The sequence below is a fragment of the Dromaius novaehollandiae genome, chromosome 11, assembly GCF_036370855.1.
Source record: "Dromaius novaehollandiae isolate bDroNov1 chromosome 11, bDroNov1.hap1, whole genome shotgun sequence".
Taxonomy (NCBI): domain Eukaryota; kingdom Metazoa; phylum Chordata; class Aves; order Casuariiformes; family Dromaiidae; genus Dromaius; species Dromaius novaehollandiae.
The window spans coordinates 4,024,122-4,046,950 of record NC_088108.1 but is presented as its reverse complement, the minus strand read 5'-3'; the positions used below and the strand labels follow the sequence as shown (position 1 = coordinate 4,046,950).

At 49.6% G+C, this 22,829-nt stretch overlaps 1 protein-coding gene across 2 annotated transcripts; it reads right to left on the bottom strand.

Annotated features, from left to right (window-relative positions):
* Positions 1–1,938: 1,938 nt before the first annotated feature.
* On the bottom strand, positions 1,939–22,615 carry AMER1 (APC membrane recruitment protein 1). Of its 2 annotated transcripts, XM_064518083.1 has the most exons (3): positions 22,437–22,615; positions 21,668–21,839; positions 1,939–12,215 (listed from the first exon to the last, which is right to left on the bottom strand). In XM_064518083.1, the coding sequence occupies exon 3, from the start codon at positions 12,119–12,121 to the stop codon at positions 8,660–8,662; it is 3,462 nt and encodes a 1,153-aa protein (XP_064374153.1). In that variant the 5' UTR covers positions 12,122–12,215; positions 21,668–21,839; positions 22,437–22,615; the 3' UTR covers positions 1,939–8,659. The 2 variants fall into 2 exon arrangements, with proteins under 2 accessions (XP_064374153.1, XP_064374152.1); XM_064518082.1 differs by lacking the exon at positions 21,668–21,839.
* Between the last annotated feature and the right edge of the window lie 214 nt (positions 22,616–22,829).

Sequence of the window (22,829 nt, the reverse complement as noted above, 5' to 3'; positions counted from 1 at the left end):
GCATTTTGAAACTTTGAGAAGTACCCAAGTAACTTCTAAAGCAGTATCCAAGTTACCAACAGGATCACGCATGAGCTTGCTGGCTGTGATCTGAGCAGGCCAGGATGGGAAGGATGCTTCTGGTATCTACGGCAACTCCTACACAGATGAACATAATTACTGCCAAGCCAGCACAGTCAGTAGGACTGAGCTCCAAACACACGGACCTCTCCCACGTCAAAGCAGGTGCCATCGCAAATAAAGTTGTTTGGCTGGGACAAAGGCTCTGTCGCTCCCAGCTGTCTCTTTTAGGCGGTTCTAAAGGCAGCTGACCTCCAAGTCAACTTCTCTCACTGCTAACAGCCCTCACCCTGCCTCGTGTTTGCATGTCTGTCCTCATCACACCTTTGGCTTTTCAGATTTTCGTAGAAAAGAGTCTTTGATGCAGACGGCCAGCAGCGCATTGTATCGGCTGTAAAACACTCAGACGTCCCGCTAACATCAGGAGAGTTCCCATACTCCTTTATGAACGGAGGTGACACATCTGCATAGCTTTTGGTTCATTGTTTCTATCCACTGTTTCTATTTGTAGGCTCAGGGTATTTTAGTAAATCTTATCTCAGCTAGTAAGACACATTCCTGCTAAAATCGAGACAGCAATAAAATCACTGGGGCCAAGCACCGAAGAACAAGAGGAGGAATGTGAAGCACGAGTAATGCAGAAAGATGAGGTTCTTTTAAACAGCCACTGGACAATAGAAGAGAAAGATTAGATGTCTCTGCTCTCGTCTTCTCCCTGCTCTACCTCATCTTTCATTCTGACACAGGCTTTCTGTTCCCAGCTACAGATTTTTGAACATCATCATGCAAAGCAATGCTGGAGACTCCGTTAATTAAAATAGATTTGGTGAATAAGTCCTTGCATTTATTTATCAGCTATTAGCTGATGGGGAAATGCAGTTGCCATCACTAGCCCAGAATCACAAACACATTTGTGAGCACATGCCTTTGCCTCAAGGTGAGAGAAGGGCACTCCAAAAGCCCTGGTGGAGGGAACCAGGAAAGAGGGGTATAGCAGAGCCACAGCCTGGAGGCCTATAAGGCAAAACTGATGCTGATAGAGTCCCACTGATTCCCTCTCAGAAATGCTTATTGCGCAGTAAAAGCATCCACCCAGGGAGCTGTAATTACCAGTGTGACTGTGCAAGAACACGTGAGTAGTAAGAGCTCAGTCCACTGGTGAATGGAGCAAGTTTATCAGCCAGCCAGTGTGTCCATAAACCAAGTGGTAAATGCTATTAAATGCTTTTCTCCGCCTAAATTAAAACTTCCATCAACCCATTCCTTTACACTCTCCCTTCTATTCGAAGAAACGTACTTGTGAGATCAACAAGGGGCAGAAGCGGAGGCAAAGCAGTCACTGGTCTTCCTATTCCTGAGGAAGCAACTGAGAAACTCCCCTGCGTTTTGCTCTTTTATATTTCGCTGCAAAGCAACAAGCCCAATTAGGCCGCACGCCGAAGCACTGCTATGTGTCTGCTTGCCAACAGCTGCTGACACCTTGCAGGCCTGGACCCAACCCAGCAGTGCTTCCCTGGCTCAGCTGGTGAAGCCAGCGCTCTGTCCTCCTCCTCACACGTGTCCGAGTCCTGGCGAGCGCCCGCGCAGCAACGGCGCTCAACGAGAAACAGAGGGAAGAATTTGACTTTCAGAGGCAGTGCCTTAAGCGACGGTTATTTTGCAGAGTTAGTTTAATAGAGCATAGTTTGGCTGGGGAATACGCATTACAGGCTGCCAAACAGAGCAGCGGCATGCTGTGTTCTCCAAAGCACGTCCTCTGCAGACTTTCCGCATTCTCAAAGCCACTTTGCTTTCAAATAACCAGGGGAGGGAAAAGAAATATAAGAAATTCAGCATTAAAAACAAAGCAGAAAACAAAACCACAAGCAAAATAGGATATTCTCTAAAAACCTGAAGTTTATTCATTAGAATGCAGTGAAAGGAACATTCAATTTAAAACACAGTCAATACATTAAAAAGTTTAAAGAGCTAGTAGCAATGAGACCAGAAAAAAGAAAAAAAAAAAAAAAAAAAAAAACAGAAACAAAAACAAGTCAGTCACCTAGTAGGGGCAGGAGAGAAACTAGCTGCCACCCACCAGGCCAAGCTGTTCAGCCCAGACGGGAGACCAGGCTGCTCCGAGTGGTGTTTGGAGAAGAGCCTTCTTCTGCAGCTGGCCTTGGAGGTTGACAGCAGAGGGAAAGCACAGGGCAGCCGGGGGAAAGGGCTGCTTCTTTAGACCTGACAGGCTTTTCTAGATTTTAATTTATCACTTCACCCAAGTGTAGCTTCTTTCATTTGTTTTCACCACCTGAAAGCAATCTTGCAAAAGAGGCAGCAGGACGAGGCCTGGCCCTCGCACTGGAATGTTTGCGAACCAGGGGAATGAGCACGGAGAAGGTGCCCGGCCATGGCAGGAGCTGGGCTGGCTAAGCTGAAGATCTTTTTGATTTCTAGGATAATACAACATTGGAGAAAAAAAGTAGGTATCCCATTTGACTTAATGCAGCTCAGTGCACAGTTAGAGCTGCACATGAGACAAGGGAGCTTCAAATCAAGGGGCTGGGGGAATGTCAAATGCAGCGTGGGTGGGACTGCCCCAGGAACGTCTGCCAAGCAACCTGCTATCCAGTCCCCCCTCCAGGAACAGAGGCAAACCCATTAAAAAAAAGTAACAAAAAGGAGCACTGTTAGGTTAAGAGCTACTTAATTAAAAGACGTAAAAATCCATGCAGAGCCAAATGTCTCAGCTGCAATTGCCATTTCTGCTGGCATTGGTCAGGAAGGGGCGGGGGGGAATGAGGGGGGAAAAAGTCTGCTTTCAGCTGTAATCTTCTAGCTTTTCAGCATTTAATTTTCTTTTTGCATGCCATTGTTTGACATTGTTCACTTCCACTCAATTAATCAACTTGACCTTCTGCAGAGGAGTTATGTCAGCCCTTATACCCCCACACAGGGTTGCAAACTCTGCAGGCACACAACTTAGAGTCAAGTAAACAAAACAGTACATTCATTCAACTAAAAAAAGAAGAAAAAAGATAAGAACCACGTCAACAAGTGTTAGGTTTTAGCTTACCAGAAGTGCTCCTTTTAATTATGTTTGCTAGACAGAGCTCCCAAAATCCAAGGCAGTATTGCGCCAGGAAGAACCATGTCGGTAATGCAGACAACACAGCACTGGAGCTGCTGAGACTCCAGACTGGCAAAAGAGGAGAAAGAAGGTGGAAAGTCCCTCCATTCCCATTCAGATTGTGGAATTGTTTAAAGAGCTGTTTGCAAACACGGAGCGGGCAATACTGTCTGCACAAGGGGCAAAGCTGCTGCTAGACCAAGCTAGTATCTTTAGCTCAGGCCAGCATCTAGGGCAGGGTTGAGTGGATACACTCGCACCTCTCATGGCGTCCGGCAGCAATGGTAAATTCCTTTTTGAAGGACACCCAGGCACCCTCCCTGCTCTGCTAAGGGTACTTCTGTCCACAGAGGAGAGTGCTGCACAGAGGAAGCTGTGCTGCTCCTGTGCCAGGACATGAGCTCCTTCTATCAGGTCCAGATGTGGCCCAAATAAATCTGGCCTGGGAGCACAAAGGAAAGAGGAACTTTGCCACCAGCTTCAAGACACCACCAGGCACCAACCGACAGCATCTTCTGCCCTGCAAGGGCAGTCACTTACGGGAGCAGAATTCTCTGTGATTCAAGAGAAGCCCCAATTTCGGATGAAATAATTTAAACACACAGAACAAGAGTCGCAAATGAAATCTACGGTTTTCTAGTTTAAAGACAGCCAACAATACTTTTAGGGAGAAATCACCACAGTCCACAAATTCAGATTAAAACAAAGCTAAAAAACAGTTGACAAGTGTGACAAACCAGTATTAAAACAAAGACACCTTAGCAGTGTATGTATTGGTAACGGACTGGCTTCTGATTTTCAGAACTAGTCCTTCATATAAAGTTGAAGAGCACGTTACACAAGGATATTAGAAGCAAGATGGTTTTCTTCCATTGCACAGGCAGTGGCAGCAGCAGTGACAGCAGCAATTGCCTTTTCTCCATTAGAACTGTAAACCACAGCATTTTACAACACAATGTACATAAGTAAAAGAACAGTCCATAAAATTTCCCCATGAATATAAAATGCAAAACTATACAAAAATAGATAAAATTGACAATTTTCTTATGTATATAAAAACAAAAAAAACCCAAAATCCCCAAAATGCAATACAGAATTACTTGGTAGACTGACCCAAATGTCAGTGGTTTAATCCGCAAGTTAGTAGCCACAATTCACCATTTTAAGTCAAGGTCTTTCATGCAAGGGACATTTTCAGTTAAGGTCCATGAGGTTTGGTGGAGGGTTTTTTTTTTTTTTAATGCCTTTGCAAGACAATTTTTCTGTTCCTGACATTTACGATTCATTACTAGCTCAGTAGACCTCATTTTCATCAAAAGCTACAACTACTACACTTGACTTCAGGTTCCTCAGGTAAGTCTACATTTTATCAAGTTAAAAGGCAATGACTTCATCCAGATATCACTAAAACTGTTGTGGTGCTAACTGAGAACTCAAACTGATTCTGTCTTCTCTGCGATACAAGGACTCAGACTGGAAATTTTTCCCCATCAGGTTTAATGGAAAATTGTACTTGTAAATGTTACAAGACTGGCAGTAGTGTAAGAGCAAACGCTCACACCTCGGAAAGCTCACGGCCAGAAAGAGCTTCGTGGGCTGACAGAGTCCCCCTCTCACACCACAAGGCAGCGATGGATCTATCCCGCTCGAATCTGACAACGCACTTACTCAAAACACTCTCTGCTACACCCAACACTCACTCCAGTGGGTTTCAGTAAAGAGGGGCCACTACGTACACCTAGCGATCAACAGCCAGCCTGCTAAATTAGAGAAAGGATGAAGGATCAGCCTTAAATCTTATCCTTTCATGCCAGGATCCATTGCTTTTGAAAGGAAAAGGAAAAGTGCACAAGTGTATTTCCCCCCCCCACCCCGCTCCAGTGGCTCAAAGGTTAATTCTGACGACACAGCTGTGAAAAGTCTCTCCCAGAGCCATAGGGGAACAAGACCAAGACGCAGGAGCTTGTATTTGGCACTCAGTAAAAACAAGCAACGTGAGCCGAGAGGATGCAACGGATCCTCCAGGCTGCCTCGGGATTCTGGCCACGGGGACCCGTCTCCCTTCCCAGCAGGGCAACCGGTTACAGCTCAAAAGCGTGGCTGCCAGAACGTCTTTCACTTTCTCAATCAGCATTTAAGAAATTGCTGCTTGTCGTTCCACCCCCTTAAAGGCATTTCTGAACTGAGGAAGCACTATAGCCCCTTTATGATCGTGCGGAAGATCTGGTCCTATTTATTCCTTGGCAGACAGGTATTTTAGGGACAGCAGTATATTAGGAAATGAAATCCAATCTCTCTATAGCAGTGAGAATTTACAGACTGGGTTAGTATATTGAAAATTCTTATTTCTTTGGGTTAATGGGGCAGGATACTCCAATAATCCAGTAAATTAGCTCTAAAACGCTTTTAGAAATCTCATTTTAAAATCAATAGATATCTGCTTCATTTAGTTCAAATCAAATTAAGAGGACAAACCTTTGGTATTAAGTCAGATTATCAAGTCTTGGCTGTATTGCTTTCACACATTAGAGTCTAGAAACTGTTTTCAGTAAGTCTTTCTATTACGTACCTACAACCAAAATAATTATTATTAGAGACATGCATTTGCAACTGAACATTCATTTTTAGCACTGAGACACTTTCATGCTTCACCAAAACTTTGGCAAAGGCTGCACCATTTATAAACAAAACACTAAGCAAAACCCCTATAACCCACAAGATGCCTTTGGTGACACGCTAAAATATGATTAAAAAAAAGCGTAATTTAAAAAAATTCAGCAAGAGGCTGCTGCTCAGGCCAAGCAAGTACTGTGAACACCTATCTGTGTTACAACAACTCCAGTGTTGCTGGCAATATCTGCTAGTGACCTGTTGTGCACGGCAGTGGGCTGTAACGGACCTTAGCTACGATGCTGAGATCTGAACTGTGCTCACTCGGAGCGAGAGGGAGGCCTTGAGCTGTCCCATCCCAGTTAGGTGCATTAATTATCAGACACTCTCAACCCCAATTCACATGGCTCTGACACACGTGCTCCTGTGCTGCCCTAAATAAGGATTCCTTCCCGAATCAGGAGGGGAGACTGCACCAACAACCTTGGAGCCAAGGTGACCTTCCATTAGCTAGACGCGTTATCCTTTCCACCTACGGTAATCAGATGACAGAGCACCAAGCGTATCGACTCGGTGCAGTAATGAACACACAGACAGCAGTGTCAAGCATAACAAAGAGCTGAAGGTGTCCCATGAAATCCTTTTTGCTACAACGGGGCTGCACGGAGGGAAGGAAGGAAGGAAAACGTGGCACAGCAGGTTCCCACAGTGACTCTCTGCAACGGTACCAGCACAGTAACACTGAAGAACGAAGGTTTAATCCAGGGACACACAGATGGGTGTACTCGAGCCTCAGGAGTCTGTTCAGAAAATAAACACGTGAATGGAACCACCAAAAAGCAAAGCCTGGTCCTACCCCTCTCCTCTCCTGCACGGGTATACATGGGCAGGATATTAAAAAGTCTCTTCTCCATAAGAAATATTAGGACCTCACTTTCCCGGAAAAACAAAACACCCTCTCCCCCGCCCCGCTCTTTGCGCCTTGGTACTCTGCAAATACAGTGATGCCAGGGAACTGCTTACTTTTCCAGCTGGAGCCACATCTGTAATTGGGTTACGGATCTAGAGAGCAGCACTCAGTTATCTGCTACATCAGAAATGGCTGGAGTCAGCAACGAAAAATCAAGTTAGGGCTGAGCAGACCTGCCATTCCCCCCACAGCTTGCTACAAGACTCCAGAGAAGGGAGGACATCGTGATACTTCCAGTTTGTTATTTTTTTTTAAATGCTACAAACTCTGCTGCAAAGAAAAGCAGAGAAGGGGCAATTCAGAAAGAACTTGTAATTCATCACTAGCTGAGTTAAAATCAGAATACAGAACTTTGACAGGAGTAGAAAGAGGCTTCGTAAGTCACAGAAAGGAAGGTCTGTTTTAGAGACGAATGTACAAGAGATCAGGGACACAGGAGACTTCTTCAGGAAAGGTATGAGCTCTGCTCCAACAGCCTGAAACAGATGTTTCCAAGAGCTCATACAGCCTCTTCCAAGCAAAGTGTATCTCCTTAGCTCATTTCCCCCCTCCACACTCCTCGAGAGAAGAAAAAAATTCAAATAACTGCAGCAACCTCCAGCATTTTTTGTTCCCTCCAGTTAGGAGGAAGAAGTTGTGAAGCCTAATTTAGGCTGTGTTACATCCTGTATTCCAACTAACAGAATACTTTCCTCATATGAGTTTATGCAAAGAAAATAAAGACAAAATAAAAAAATCCCACAAAACTTCCTTTTCAAGAAAGTAACAGCACCTGCAACTTCACAGCTACAGGCACGATCCAAATTTAGCTTATTTCAAACCTGCTACATGTGCCCCATGGCCTGAGAGGGGCGAGGAATGTGGGACGAAGCAAAAGCAAAGGTTTCCGTGGAAGATTATGCAGCACGAAAACAGACCACTACAAAGAAAAAGGGATTGATACTTTGTTCTTAAAAGGGACACCATCAACAGAACGTCTCTCCGAGTGTTGCATTTTAAGTGAATTAAAACTAGAACTGGAAAGTGTTATCAGCACACACACAAAAGCTCCTTCTTTCCTTTTGGGCAGGAAAAAATAAGCTACAGCAAAGTTCCCCTTTCAGCTGAATTGCTTCCCTTGCTTGCTCTCCTTCAAAATAACCCACGCACTTCCTCGCAGTTCCACCAGCTCAAGAACTCAACAAGATGGGAGACAGTGAAAGTCTGTCCAAGATGAAACGTTTCACAGGGATGACAAATAAACAATTCCTTTGGAGAGTTTTCACAAGACTTGCTTCCCTAGTTCCAGGGATAAGTGGTCATTTCAGGAGCGCACCCAAAGCGCCCCGGCACACTCTGCCCCAGTCTCCCCCTTTCTGCTGCGCCTTGCTTCACGCAGTCATGGTGCGAGAGACCCAAACACACGGAAGTGGCTATTCACAACTAACACACACAAAGCAAGTTCACAGGGCAGTAACATGTCTCAATCTTTTAAAAACCACAAAGCTCTCGCTTCATTTCTCTTTTGAAGTTGATGGTGTCCCTTTAGTTAAATCTGCAGAAAACAAACCTGCCATACTAGAAATGTGTCCATTTCCAGATTTTATTCTAGCAGCAATGGGACTGTGCACTGGGGCTGTTACCACATTCTGCACTGCGTATTCTATTCAAGAGAGTGGTGGTTTGCACTGAAAGAAAAAAAAAAGTGCCTCAGTGTTAACCTATGAATCTAGGAGGTTGCATTAAATCAAACCAAAGTACCTGCAGCAGCGCAGAATGGCAGCAGCATGGAGACTATGTACTGCAGCTGCAAGAGAGTTCATCTTTGTTGGCCCAGTACTAAATTAAGTCACTCATTAATGTTCACTTTCTTCCCCCCCACACCCGTCCCTGGTAACCCCTTGCCACCCTCCCCAGCCATCCCCAACAAGCTATTTGGCTACGGTTACATTCACTGTAGTGCTTTGACAGCTCATGGGCAGTGTGCTGCCCGGTGTGGCCCTCCCTTTCAGCAGCTCTCTGCTGCCGCTTCCGTACAGCTCTGCAAAGCAGGCCGGGCTTTTTAAGGTTTCAGTGTTGTCATCGTGAAACTGGGGCACTCCCTGTGTGACACCAACAGGTTTGCACGTGGCTGGTTTCTCAGGGGACTGAGCGAAACCAAAGCTCTGTGGTGAATCAGACTCCGTTTCTCCCAGTGGTAACACACGAGCAAGCTTTTTGGCCATGACTTCTCCATGATACCTATAGGGACCAGACACCTCCTGGGACTGTCTCGTGTCAGTCTGCAGAGGTAAATTGGATGGCCTGACCAGGTGCTTGCTAGGCTCTGTCTCTTGGGGCCTCCTGTCCAAAGCCTCTCTAGCATTGCTCCGGGAATGAGACGGAAAAGAGGAATCCACATCTGGCTGCTCAGATGGCTCCCAGGTGCTCTCTATCACAGCAGCTCTGGCAGCTGGAGCAAAACCCCAGTGTTTCATCCTCTCAGAAGCCAGGTCAGTGTCGTACTGGAGATGCTGCAAGCCCGGCCAGCTCAGCACACCATCAACCTCTCCACCTTCAGGAGCAGACGGCTCGGCATCCCCTTTGCTCCTGCTCTTTCTCGCTCCATCAGAGTCCTTTTTGCCACTGTCCCATTTAGACCAAAGCTGGCAAGGCTTAAGGCCATTCTTGGACACCTGCAAGTCAGCAAGTTCAAACTCTAGGCTCTCTGTGTCAAGTGACCTGCTTCTCCTGTTAACAGAGAGTGGTGCTGGCATAGAAGGGCTCAGTCCGTGGAGACGCAGGTGGCGGGGAAGGCTGGCAACACCCCAGTTACAACTCTGGAAGGAGCTGTGGGGGTACCCTGGAAACATTCTCTCGTCACATTCAGCAAATGACTCTTTCTGCACATAGCTGTCATCAAAGGCATCAAAAGACGCGGCAATGTCCTCATCAGCGTTCATCTCGAGATGCTGCTCACACTCCCCCTCTCCTTCGTGCTCCACATCAACAATGTCAAACGTGACCATGGTCGGGAGGACAGGGAGGTTCTGAGTAAAGGAAGAGCCAGAGTCGGAACTACCAAGGCTTTCGGAGAGGCTAGAAAAGAGGGTCCCGCTGCTGGTGAACTCCACTAGAGCTTGTGAGAAGTTAACAGCATGTTCGGGTTCACATTCACTTTCTGCCTGGGGTTCCCTGGCAGTAGTTTCCACTCCCTTGTGGTGTTCACTCTGCAAGCAGCTATCATGCTCATGGGTTCTGTAGCTGGGGTACGCCCCCGTTTTGGCTGGGGCTAAGCCAGTGTGGGGAGAACCCCCAAACACTGTATGATCCAGGCCAGAATCAAAAGCAGTGTTGTTTTTCATAAGCTGAATAAGGCAACTTCCTTGGGCTTTTTGGCTGTTGTAACAGTTTTCTGGACACAAAGTCCCTGGAAAATCCCTCCACTCTGGATTTTCAATTCTAGCCACTGAAACCCCACTATTCACACTTCTGTTTGGAGCTTGAGAGGCAATCTGCTCACTACCAAGGCAACTCTGACTTTTGCCAATCAAGTTGGCTGCTCTAGTTTTACATTCAACATTCTGCTTTTCCCTGGGACATTTCTCTTTGCTGGGAACATCAAGTCGCTTCAAGACTGGTTCCCTTTGCAGCTCCCAGTACAGCAGCTCTTTCTGAATGGCAGCTAGCCGCTCTTCTTCAGTTTCCATAACCCCACTTTTCTGACCCATCATCTGGATCAGACTCTTCTCAGCAGGGAGACAGAAGTCTAAGAAGTAGCTGAAGATCTCCGGACGAGACACTTTGCTCTCAAAAAGGGATTCTTCCCCCTGAGAGGGACTCATCAGTGTGTCATCAGGCTCATAAAACTCATAAAGTGCATCGCCACTGTAACTGTCTCTGGGAAGACGATCCTTCTTGATCTCACCAAGACCATCCCCAGCTTCATCCTCTGGCCCTGGCGTGGTGGAGTCATAATAACCCTCATCGCTGTTGGGTGCAGACTCCTGCTGGTCGCTCTGGGGTGTCAGGAGCTCAACGTCATCCATCCCCCCCGCAGCATAAGGGTGGCCTTCCACCTCGCGCAAGCCATGTGTCTCTAACTTGCTACTCACCACTGGCGGTTCATGATTGCTCACAGTTGGAGGCAACTGGGCTTCATAGTTCCTATCCCCTTCAGCAGTGCTGTCCCACATCTGCTGGAGGTACTCCTCTGCCTCCTCAGGCATGGCCATCTCCTCCCCACCTCCCTGGTAGGTGACGAGGCAGGAGCTCCGCTTAGCAGCATCTCTGCTGCGCTCCACAGAGATCGTGCTCTCAGCAATGCTGAGAATGTCAGGCTCAGCAATGATGTCCCCACACCCCGTGAGGGAATCGAAACTCTTAAGGGATGTGACATCTCCAAAGATGAGGCTTAGCTGGTCCCCCGAGTGTAACGAAGGAGGGTCGTTGTCTGTGAAGTCTGGATGAAGGGCCACAGGGAGATGGCTATAGTCAGACTCCATGCAGACAACAGCATCAGCCTCTGATTTTGCATCTAGAACATCCTTGCTCACAGGCGTCACTGCTGCATCCCCCTCAGAGCTGCCTTTATCAGCCATGAGCCAGTCTGGCTCAGCAGTCTCTCCGAGGTTGGCTGTTGTGCCCACGGAGCAGCTATCCTCAGAGTTCTCCGGGCAGGCAAGAGGGACAGGTCCGGGTCCCCCTCCCTCCGGAACTTGCTGGGTTTCCGCTCCCATGCCTTGAGTTTTGTTGGCCTCCTCTGAATCCCCGCTCCACCCAGGGAGCTCTGCTTTCTCACACTCAGCAGCTTTGCTCTTGCGGTGGCGCCGGATGCTGTTCAAAAGTCCTTTCAGGCCTTTTTTTGGCCTGGGAAAGGACAATGACTTGTCCCCATTAGGTTTTTTCTCACAGCCCTCAATACTCCCTGGTGGAGAGCTGTCCTGCCTGCTGAAATCAAACTTGACACTAGTATCTATGGCCAGGTGAACACTTTGCGAGCTTGGCAGTGGACAGGGATGCGAGTCCCTGCTTCCATTCACAGGGCTTTCCAAGTGCACCCTGCTGCTCTCCTCGCAGGCAGCACCACTGATCCCATCATGGGTCTTACTCTTACTGAGGCCCTTTTTGGAGGCTCCTTTCCCTTGGCCTTTGTTTCTGCCTCCAAAGAAGCTTGGCAGCGTACATATACTCCTCTTCCCTCCAAACAGCTTGAAGGCAGTTTTCTTCAGCTTGCCAGGGGGAGCCTGAGGCTGCTGCTGCTGCTCCACAGCTGTGACAGAGGCATCGCTCCATTCGGACAGCCGTTCTCCCGCTCCGTTCTCCTCCTGCTGCTGGTCACTTCCCTTGCGTTGCCTGCAAATCACAGACTGAGACCTGGTCCTGGCGGACTCCTCCGTGCAGTCCGTTTCCATGGCAGCTGCTAGGTTCAGGTGTATCTAGCTGGAAACAATGACCTCAGTAGCAGAGTCTTCCTCAGGGCGCATAGACTGAAGCATCATGACTGATCTAAAGCAAAGAGAGAAAGGAGACATGAGGAGAGAGCAGCGAATGGCACAGACACTTGAATAGGTGTAACAAGGCAAAAAGCTTCGACAGCAGCTGGAACAGTAACTGCAAACACCTCTAAGAGCCTCTCGTCTTGCCCCTTCCATTAAAGCTTGGCATGAAAACATCATGCTGCTTATATTTACCAGTTTGCTAGACCAGGAAATCCACATGTATCCATTTGGCAATAATATTGCTTCCTGGCGACAGGCAGATCTGACCTCTGAGCCACCTCATTTTGAGGGCTGGCTCTCTCCGACTGGATCGACCTCACAACCTTTTATCAAAGTGGCAATTAGGTCCGGTAATGAATGCCACCGAGTACGGGAAACGAGGCCTCTCCAAGGGTCAAGGGACTGAAACCTGCCAAAATCTACTTCCAATTCTCCCAAACATAGCAGCAAAATACAGGAAGCATTTTGACAGACAGTCAAACCAAAAAGCAGACCTTTCAGTATGTGTGTATCCAGGAAGGGAGTGATTTACTGTACCTACTTTTTCTCCCTGCGCTAGATTTCAGTTGTTTTTAAAATCATCTTTCAAGCAAGAAAGAATTGCATTAAAAACAGTTCACTACAAACCACCTTTATCACGTGGAAGAAGGGGGGGGGGGGAAGAGAGAGAGAGAGAGAGAGAGAGAGAGAGATTAAATTTGATCCTGCATTGATCTCAATAACAGCAGAAATTAAATAATAGTATTTCTTTTGCAGAGGTGGGATTGGAGAAAATAAATCCATCTAAAATTGTAATGCACTGCTGAGCTTTAATACCTGAGGCTTAGCTCTTACTGGTATAAGGCCAGTAAAGCTTTTCATGGAGTTTACCCAGAGATCTGTAATGACAAATACACCCCAAATCATGGCCTCTAGCTTCTGTAACTCAAGAGCAAACCTGCGGAGAAAGATTTTTTCCTTGAGTCTTGGCAGTTTGTGTGGAGAATATCACAACATTTATTTGCCTCTATAATTAATGATAACCCTGGTGTTCACCCTCCTTACTAAAATTAGCAGCTCAGGAAAACAGATGGGACAGGATGTAATTATATTAAAGCAACGATTTACCAGAGTGTTACAGACCAAAGCGATGTGCAGGTAGCTATTTGCAAATCGAATCCCCCTCCTTCCCCTACACCGCTGCAGAGCGTTGCACTGCAAGGACAACACGCCTGGCAGACAAACCTTCCTTTGCGAAAGCAAAGCAGCCCTTGGCACGCCACGTTCCTGTATTTACACACACCGAAGGGCCATATGCAGCGGGCCTGGATTCCACCTCTGCGCCTAATGTTTCTGTTGGCTGGCTCGAGCCCTTCGGAGGCACCAAGCCAACTGGAAATAACAGACTCAGAGGCACGAGTGTAATTTAGGCCTGCTGAATGTAACTGTGCAGTTGGTGAGTACTCGGGGCTGGTCCTTGAAAATGGTCAACGAGAAATAGTCCACACTCAGCTGTGGATTTGCTGAGACCTCGCGCAACAAAACTGCTCTGGTGTTTGTCCGGGGAGACAGGAGAAGAGGTATCACTGAGGTAGGCCAATTTCTCTGGTGGATTTCATCACCGCAAATATATCCCTGGCAGAGCAAACTGCCCAGACATCCCGGCCTTGGCTCAAGCTTATCCAGAGCTCTTCCAGAGCAACTCGGTGTCTCCCCAGGGCAACCCTGGGGTTGCTCTAGAGCACATCTAGAGCTTCTCCAAAGCATGGGGGGGTACTGCTGGAGCAACTCCAGAGCACACCTGGGGCTCTAGATCCTTTCTAGAGGAAGAGTGCCACCAGAGCCTTTTTTCATTCTTTCTTCAAGCTTTTCTGAGGCTCTTCTTGAGTGTACCACTCCCCAGCACTTTGAAAGCACTTCTATAGCTTTTCTGAGACCTCACTGGACCACTTCTAGCACCTTTCTTTGGTGCTTTTGGGGCCTTTCCAGAGTGCCAGTGGAGTTTTTCTAGGTCTGTCACTGAGTATTTCTAGAGTCCTCCTAAATGCCTCCGAAGCCATTCCGGAGCATCTCTGGGCTTTCTCTGGAGCTTCTCCAGAGCCTCTCTGGAGAGATCTGCTTAGACAGGACTGAAAGAAAATAGCATATATACATGTGCACACAAATTGTTTAAAAATTGGAAAAAAAAGAAACAGTAACAAGACTTCAATCAAAAATAAGATTCTTCTGGCTCCATGTCAGCACCGACATCAATAAACGGTCACTGCTGTGACCACACAGCTATTTATAGACACTAGGAAAACACAGACACCAAGGGCAAACAGCTGCATCAATGAAATACAAAAATAGGGTTAAAAAACCACAATAATAAGAGACAGCACTTCATCAACACTCAGCTTTCTAGGGTGGCCAAGGAGGACAGGGGTAGAATTTGGTACAACACGGAAGGAAGGTGTTCTGATTTGTCTGCCCTGCAGTTGGGTAGAAGTAGGGCACCTCCACAGCATCCAGTGCAGAGGACCTGGCAGCCACCCAGGGCTGTCCCACTCCAGCCAGATCTGGGAGGTTTGTTAGAGCACAGCTGTGTCACGGCACCTGTGCCAACAGGATGTTCTGCTCCCAAATCAAGCTCCGAACATCACATCCCCTCCTGCAAGTGACAGAACAGACCCTGACATAAATGGGACAACAGCCAACCATCCCCTCAGCAAAATCTACCTGACTGCGGGATTCAACGCTAGCACTGTCCAGACTGGGCTATGGCAAACAAATGCTGCACGGGCACAAGGCGGCTCTGGTCTCCGACCTCACTGCGTAGGTCCGTGCTCGTGCTGGTGTACACATCAGAGACGCAGGATTTCACAGCGGGAAGAAAATTTGAGCTCTATGTCTCTAAACGGTGGGCACAGGTTCTTCCGAGCTGTTTGTACTGAAACACCCAGGGGTCTCCTTCCACACCAGCTTTCAGAGGCACTCTAGTACCCTCCAGCTTCTCCTTTGCTTATGCCAGCCAAGGACGAGAGAGAGCAGGTTGGCCTCGGTTCAGGCAATGGGAGGGAATCTTTGGCCCTGTGATGAGGAAGACAGACTCCATCACCCAGCTCCTCCTGGGCCTCTCACAGGAAGGGAAACAAAGAACAAAGCTGTTTTCTCCCAAGCACTTGCTGAAGAAGGTGTCTCACTTGCTAAAGAAGGGGTCTGCTTCAGTAACCCAGTTGCCCTCTTCGAGTTTTGAAGAGAGCATCCCTGAAAATTCATAGCCACCAGAGCATTAAAAAAGAAAGGAGGTGGAAGAGGAAAGTCTCCCAGCCTGTACCCAAAAGCCTTGGGAAAATGTCACCATTTTACCCCCTAAACACACCCCAGGTCTTAGGCCGCTCATCAACTCTCTCGCCTTCATGCAGACTGGCACCTCCTACAGTAAACAGATTGTAAATCCTTTCAGTGTGTAGCACCAGAGATTAGCGTGTGCGAGTGACTGATAGCAAGCAATGGGCTCGCCCTGTCTTTACCCCAGGCTGCAGCATCATCAACACTTCTCCCATTAAAGGCTCACTCTCTGCAAGGCAAGAAACCCTCCAGAAACCCTAACTGCAGAACCCACCTACGCAGCATATCCCTGTCCTCGGTCAATGCTGGGGGACAGCCCACCAGAAGGATCCATCTGCCTCGCAGTCTACAGCTTTCTCTTCTCCAGGGCCCTCAGGCACGAGGCAGGGAACAGGCGCCTGTCTGAGATCAAAATGTAGGTGTTTCCATAAAAGGGATGCGAACCCCATCGCAGGACGGAGCAGGCAGCAGCCAAGCTGTCATGCTAAACAGCTGGGCTCTACAGAAGTCTGCCCAGACTCCACCAGTGGTCACAGAAATGCCTGACTGCAAAGAAATACCATGTCATTAAGTAACATGAGCACCCAACTTTAGCTCTTCCTTCCCTCACAACAGAAGACAGACCTTCCAGAATAGCAAGCAGCATCTGGCTGACAAGGCCCAAATACAACACAACAGAAATGCTATTTCATATAGCTATCTCGGGTAGGCAGGCGCGTATAAACACCCGTCACATAACCACCCATGCATCTAGCGAGAAACACAGGAGACTCTTCCGAGCACATTGCAGAAGACGAGCCACAGTGTAAAATCCTTAAGTAGTAGTAGCAGTAAAGCTACTTGAACTGGAATTAGGCACTCCAGCTATGATGAATTAATTCTCACAGGCAGCAGTAAGGACAAGTTATGATGAATTAATTCTCAGGAGCTGCAGCGAGGAAAGAGTAACATCATTGCGATGTTACAAATGGGAGACTGCAAATTAAAGAACTTACCCAAATCACAAGGGAATCTATACCGGCATCAGGATTAGAGAGCAGAAGCGTTCCCAGCAAAAGAACGGATTTCCATAATGCAGGATAACTGCTTGAGCACTAGGCATAGGTTTTGTCTCACACAAAGTACCCGCTAGCCTTAACTCACAGGTTTGCTTTCATTTTTAACCTATGATTTCCCTCAGAAATAGCGTAATGAAGCACGGGGGAGCGTGCATTCAGCATTTCCATCAAACCTAGCCTCTCCGAGGCATGCATGTGCTGGGTGCTGTGGTGCATGCAATGTACGAGCCTGCACTGGATTATATGTGAACACAGGCACGCAATTCCTGTTCTCCCTCATCTCTAGGCAACCTGAATTGGTAATCCCATGCTGGAAACGAAAAAGAGACATAAAGCAAACAACGCTGACAGCATTTGCCCCTGACTAGCCACAGAGAAATCTCAACCACTCTGTTATCAGAGTTGTCTCTCTAAAGACGACCAACAGCAGTTGTTACGCTTTGCAAGTAAAACAGTTGAGACACATTAGCCAATTCTGAAGTACGAACAGAAACAAGCCCCATCTGTCTCACAGCCAATACAATAGCGCAGACGAGGCTGGTGGTAATTCAGCTGTCCTCGTACGGGTAAAGCAGTGTAGACAAAGGCACAGGAGACGTATAGGAAGCCTCCCATGCGCTGGGAGACGGGAGGCACCAGTCCGGGCATGGTCGCACTGGTACAGCTGCAGCTGGGCACCAGTGTCACGGAAAACTCACACAACCCCTAAGCGAACATAGTTCTGCATCATAACTGGCCCAGAGCTCTGAAGAAGCCATCACAGCAGGCAGCAAACTTGCTCATTAAATAAGTACAAGTCTGCTCCAGCTCTCACGTTTAAAAAACAAAAATCTAGCACTCAGCCTAGCCATAGTTTGATTCACCAAGTAACTGAGCCTGTAGGTAAGGGATCCTTTGGTGGTTCTGAGAAATATCTTGTTTGAGATGCAACAAACCTGGATAAAGATACCTGTGATGGAAGAGCACTCCATCACTGAGCTCGGAAATTCCCTGCCACAACAGGCCACAAAATCTCTTTCCACAAACCCATCAAATTCCTCTGCAAAAGCACTTGGGAGCATTTGCCTAGAGTACCCTGAGGACTGTCCCAGAAATCAACAGCTCTGAGAATCAGAAATCTTCTTTTTCCAAACTGATTTTATTCGTGGCCATTTTATAGCTACTTTATTTTAGGCAGCTTTTTTCCTTCTGCAGTGTTCAGCCCCTCGGTGTGCTTACCCCCTACCAGACACCCTCTCAGCCTCCATTTCTGGGGCCAAACAAGCACTCCAGTCTCTTCCCGAGCAATAGGCTCCGCACTCCCTGGGTGATCTTGCAGCCTTTCGCTACGCCTGTTCCAACAGAAATCAATCTTGCCCGAATACAGGCAACAAGCACTGTAACCGGTATTGCAAGAGCCCCGTGTAACAGAAGCAAAGCTTCCCCGTCAGTCGGAAACTCATGCTAGGGAGAGCGTGGGGACGAGGCTGGCGGTCGGGTGGCAGCGCCGTGGACTCCGGGAGTTTCCACCACACGGTGCAAGCGGGGAACTGCACCGACCGCCGGGTCTGCGAGGCTGAATGAAAAGCGATCACGTAGGTGCTCGGCACAGCCCCGTGACCATGACAACAGAAATGGCACAGCCTCGCTACTTAAATAAATCACCCAGAGAAATTCCACTCAACTATTATTTTTGCAGACATTGCTTACAAACGAGAAACGGCTCTTTACACGACACCGCTCACACAGCCGTACCGTTAATGCCTCAGTTTACAGACAAACATTATTACAGCTGTCAATACTGACAGGCACAAAACCGCTAAAACATGTGGCCACTTTCCCCAAATACATTGCTGCATACCGGATTTTTGTTAAAATAAAAACGTCATGCAATAGAAAAATATTTCTTCGGAAAGCTGCACATTAACGCCGTTCTCTCTAAGAGAAAAAGGTAATTCAAGCACGTCAAAGTTTCAGTACCGAGGCCTGACTTAACAGCACCTTTATAGTCGTACAACTGCTTTGGTCAGAGCTAGGATTTTCCTCATCTAGTTTTTACTGCGATAATTATGCCATTGGAAGCTGTCACGTGGGCAGAGATCTACGGGTTGAAGAGTGCCTGGCGCCAGTATTGCTTATTCCCAAACTGTTCCTACTGGTATAACCACATCCGCAGTGGGAAAGCATTGACCCTTTACCCCATCCGGGTGTAGTTAACATGCTGAATTTACATACATATGTAGATAGGCTGAGTCCTCGAGCAAGCAAATGCTACAGCTTGGGCAGCTGTAGGCACTTACATACACGGAAGCATCTTGCTTTTGAAGAGAGATATATCCGGTGTGCCAGAGGTGTTCCTGAAACACTGGGCAATGATTAAAAATAAGCCAAGCAAATTACACCCCAGTTTAAACGCAGGTACAAAGCCATTTAAGAAGGCTTCTGTCCATCAAGCAGAGCTTGCACAGCTCCCCTGAACACCAGAGAAAATGCCCATTACAACACAGATGTGGTAAAGGGTACACTGGGCAGCCCAAAAACATACAGAACCGCAGGCTGTCATCCACAACATCGGCCATGGAAGGCAAGGAGCTATAAGCTGGTCATGAACGCTAGGGCTTGAGAAGTTTCTGCCCAGTTCCTGGAGGAGAGGTGTCTGCACGGACCAGTCAGCAGTACACCTCACGTTCCTGTCCCGTGCCCTAGCTTAGCAGTGTTAAATCACCACGAAAACTGAACTGCCCCTGCTTCCCCACCACAAGCTGGGGGTAAGTAACGGGGCGATGCTGCGGTGAAGCACGCTGCCCACAGCACGCAGAAACAGAGCCTCTGGTCGCTGCCCCCGTCAGCGCTGCGTCTTTCTGATCTTTGCGATTTGCATTCGCCACCAACCTCAGCTTTTCCCTACTCGGAGTTTCCGTCTCTTCTCTTGCAAAAGGAAATCCTTTCATGTTTTGTTATGTTTTAACACCGGGCAGGGGGGTTTGGAGCAAGCTGACACAGATGGGTAAAGAAAAAGATGCCCTGGGAAGTAAACAGGATCTAGCTGTTGAGCACAGCCCCGCTCCAGCTCTGAGCTGCCCAAGACAGTCACTCACTGGAGTAGACAGACAGTGGCCCAAACGCAACCCAAAACCTGAAAAATGAGGCAGGACTGTGCAAAACAGGTGTCCGGGGAACAACTGAGTTACTACTGAGAAGAAAGAAGCCACTGCAGACTGCAAAATCTCTCCATGCTACAGGACCTCCACCTTGACCAAAGCTAACTTGTTTAGCTATCACAGCGTAACAGCAAGAGCCCACACAAACCTTAGGGGTAAGCCAGGAGCACCACGCTTTTTCCTCACCTGCGCTCTATTCATTGAGATCACAGCGACAAGTTCTGCGAGTAGCAACCCCATTAAAAACAAAATGCAAGCGAACACTTTTACGAGCCTGGTGTAAGTTTAACAGCTCTGCCTGAAGAAGTCACAACGCCTCCCTGAAGTCTGGTACAGAATTAGAATGCAGATTCCTCCTACGTAGGCATTCCTGTGCCTCTCCCCACTCGAAACCATGTGTGCACAGCTTTGTTTTTGTTCTCTGCTGCAAGCATAGTTTATCTGTCTGTTGGCCAGGGGGCCAAGTCTGATCTGCTGCTGTCCTTCACCTTGGAACCAGCCAACAATTAATTTTCTTACACAAAAGAGAAGTCTGGTGAGAAACATCAAAATAAAATTAAGGAAAAGAGACATTTCAAGAAAAAACATACACGCAGTCACCCAGTATTTGGGGAAGACTGGTTGGATCAAGCAGTTCGCTGTTAACCCGAACACTAATGCTCGCTCACTAGCTCAAATCCTACCGAGGCCCGAGCAAGCACTGACCAAAGCCAGACCAGTGCAGCTCAGCTCTTTTGTTCTCACAAAAACTGCACTGAAAAAACGCAGTCTTCCAGTTGCAGCTTGCAGATAGCTGATTCTTGCTCGACAGGACACCAGCCACCCAAAAGCAGGGCCACAAGCCACTCAGAGTTAGCACTTGGGGTACGATGGCTGGGGGAGGAGAAACACATCCAGGAATCTGGGGCCACATCTGACGCTGCAACAAACTGCGCTGCAAAACTCTTTTCAAAAGGCTTTCTAAGGACCTTAGAAAGCCCCACGGGTCTACCACCTGTTTCGACAGGATAACCCAGAGCTCGCTCTCTGTCAACCATTTGTCAAGATATTTTCTATGCCTTGAAGCCACCATTTCTGAAAGCAAAAAACCACTTCACAGCAGTTCAACTCTGGGGGAAAGGGAGGGGAAGGGCAGGACAAAGAGATCATTGACTGTACAAACTATCCAACCTGTCCAGGGTTAATCTGTTTAGTTTAACCCTCAGCAGTACAGCACAAGCAGGCATTGAGGCTGCTCACGGAAATCATCAGGGAAAAGGAGAGGATGAGACAGCAGAAGTGCAGCATCTCCTAGGTTGGTTCAGTTCAAATGGAGAACTGTTTCACAAAAAGGGAACCTCAGCCATGTTTCCCTCTCGGTGGTAAAGTGAACTAGAGCAGGCCATCTCTCCTCTCTCTCCTCACCAGGCTGTCACCAGAGAGCCTGCTCTGTGCGCTGTCTCTTGGGACACCAGGCCCATTTGAAGACTTCCTATCTCAACCCTGAGTCCTCCCTGCTCGTGACCCACCACCCTGTACGGGATGGGACTTTATGGGGCAATCTCACCTTTCGCACAGCTCTTGGTGGGATGAGAGTTCCCACTCACCCCACAAATGAACTTGACCAGAGGGTGTACAAGCCTCTGTAGAACATGGAAAGGTCTTGAGTTTTAAGGTTCCATCATCCCGAAGGCTACAACAGCAAGCTCTCCAGACCAGCAAATTTCTGAAAGGCTTTGGCTGTTTGTTCCTTACGAGAGGTGTGTTAGGGAGCGTGCTTTTGCTGTGCTGTGTGCTTTGCGTAGGGGTGCCACGGAGAATCCTTCTCAGCAAGGTCGCAGCAACTGCACGGAGCTGCGGGAAGTGGCAGAAGCCAAGGCAAGCGCTACCGGTAGAAGCACACCATTTCGCCCAATCCCCTTGGATTCATCACTAGCTGCGCCGACACAGCTCACTCGCTCCATAGCTCTCACCTCTACAAAAACGTGGCTCAGAAAGAAGTTTGAAGCAAACCGTAGGAGCAAATTTCCACTCGTCCGATCAACTTAACCGCTGCTCCGAACCAACCAAGCTACCGGCAACGTTTCTAAAAGGGGGTCAGGGTACGAACAGCCGCCCGCATCCTCAAGTCATTCTGGGGAAAACCTGTGAAGTCAGAGACAAGCTTGACAATTTTAACACACTAGAAGGTCTCAGGGAGCTGGCCCAGAGTTGGGACGCACCCACGCGAGGAGGCAGCTCCGCACCGGGGCACGACGCCCCCGCTGGCAGCCCCGCCGAGGCCGCGGGGCCAGGGCTTGGCGCAGGGCAGCGGCGCCCGGGGCCGCCCCGCCGCAGCGCCCCGCGGGCGAGGCAGAGCCGCCCCCCGCGCCCCCAGCCGGGAGCCCCCGCGAGGCCCCGGCGGCGGCGGCGGGCGGAGCGCGGGCGGCGGCGGGGACACGCGCGGCGCCTCCCGCCGGCGGCCGGGGCGGCCCCGGGCGCCGCCCGCCGCCGCGCGGAGAGGCGAGGCGAGGCGAGGCGAGGCGAGGGGAGGGGAGCCCCGCCGCCCCGGCCCGCCCGCCCGCCGCCCCCGGCCCCGCGGCCCGCCCGGCCTCCGCCGCCCGGGCTCCGCACAAAAGCCGGGCGGCCGCCACCCGCTCGCCGGCCGGGCCGGGCCGGGCCGGGCCGGGCCGCCGCGTCCCTGGGCGCGGCGACACGGCGGCGGGGGGAGGCACCGGGCCGGCCGCGGCGGGCGGCACTTACCGGCTGCGCTGCGCCGCGGGCAGCCCGCCGATGCGGGCGCGGAGGTTCAGCGGCCGGGCATTGTGTGCGCGGCGGGCCGCCCCCGCCCCCGCCAGCCGCGGCCTGCCCCGCCGCCCTGCGCTCGCTCCGACCGGGGGAGGGCCGCCGCCAGCGACAGGCTGCGGCGCCGCGGAGGGCGGGCCGAGGAGGGGCCGGGCGGGTCAGCGAGTCCGCCCCGCGCGGCGCCGGCGGGCGGCGGGCAGCGCCGGGGAGGGGGGGGCGGGGGCGGGGCCGGGCGGGGCGGCCGTTGGCGGCGCGCGGGCGGCCGTTGGCGGGGGCGCGGCGGCCGTTGGCGGCCGCGGGGACACGGTGCTGGTGCGGCACGGGGGGGGGGGGGGCGCGGCTGTGGCAGCG

Coding starts and splice junctions, on each gene's coding strand:
- AMER1 (XM_064518083.1), bottom strand. CDS start 12,121: ATGGAAACGGACTGCACGGAGGAGTCCGCCAGGACCAGGTCTCAGTCT.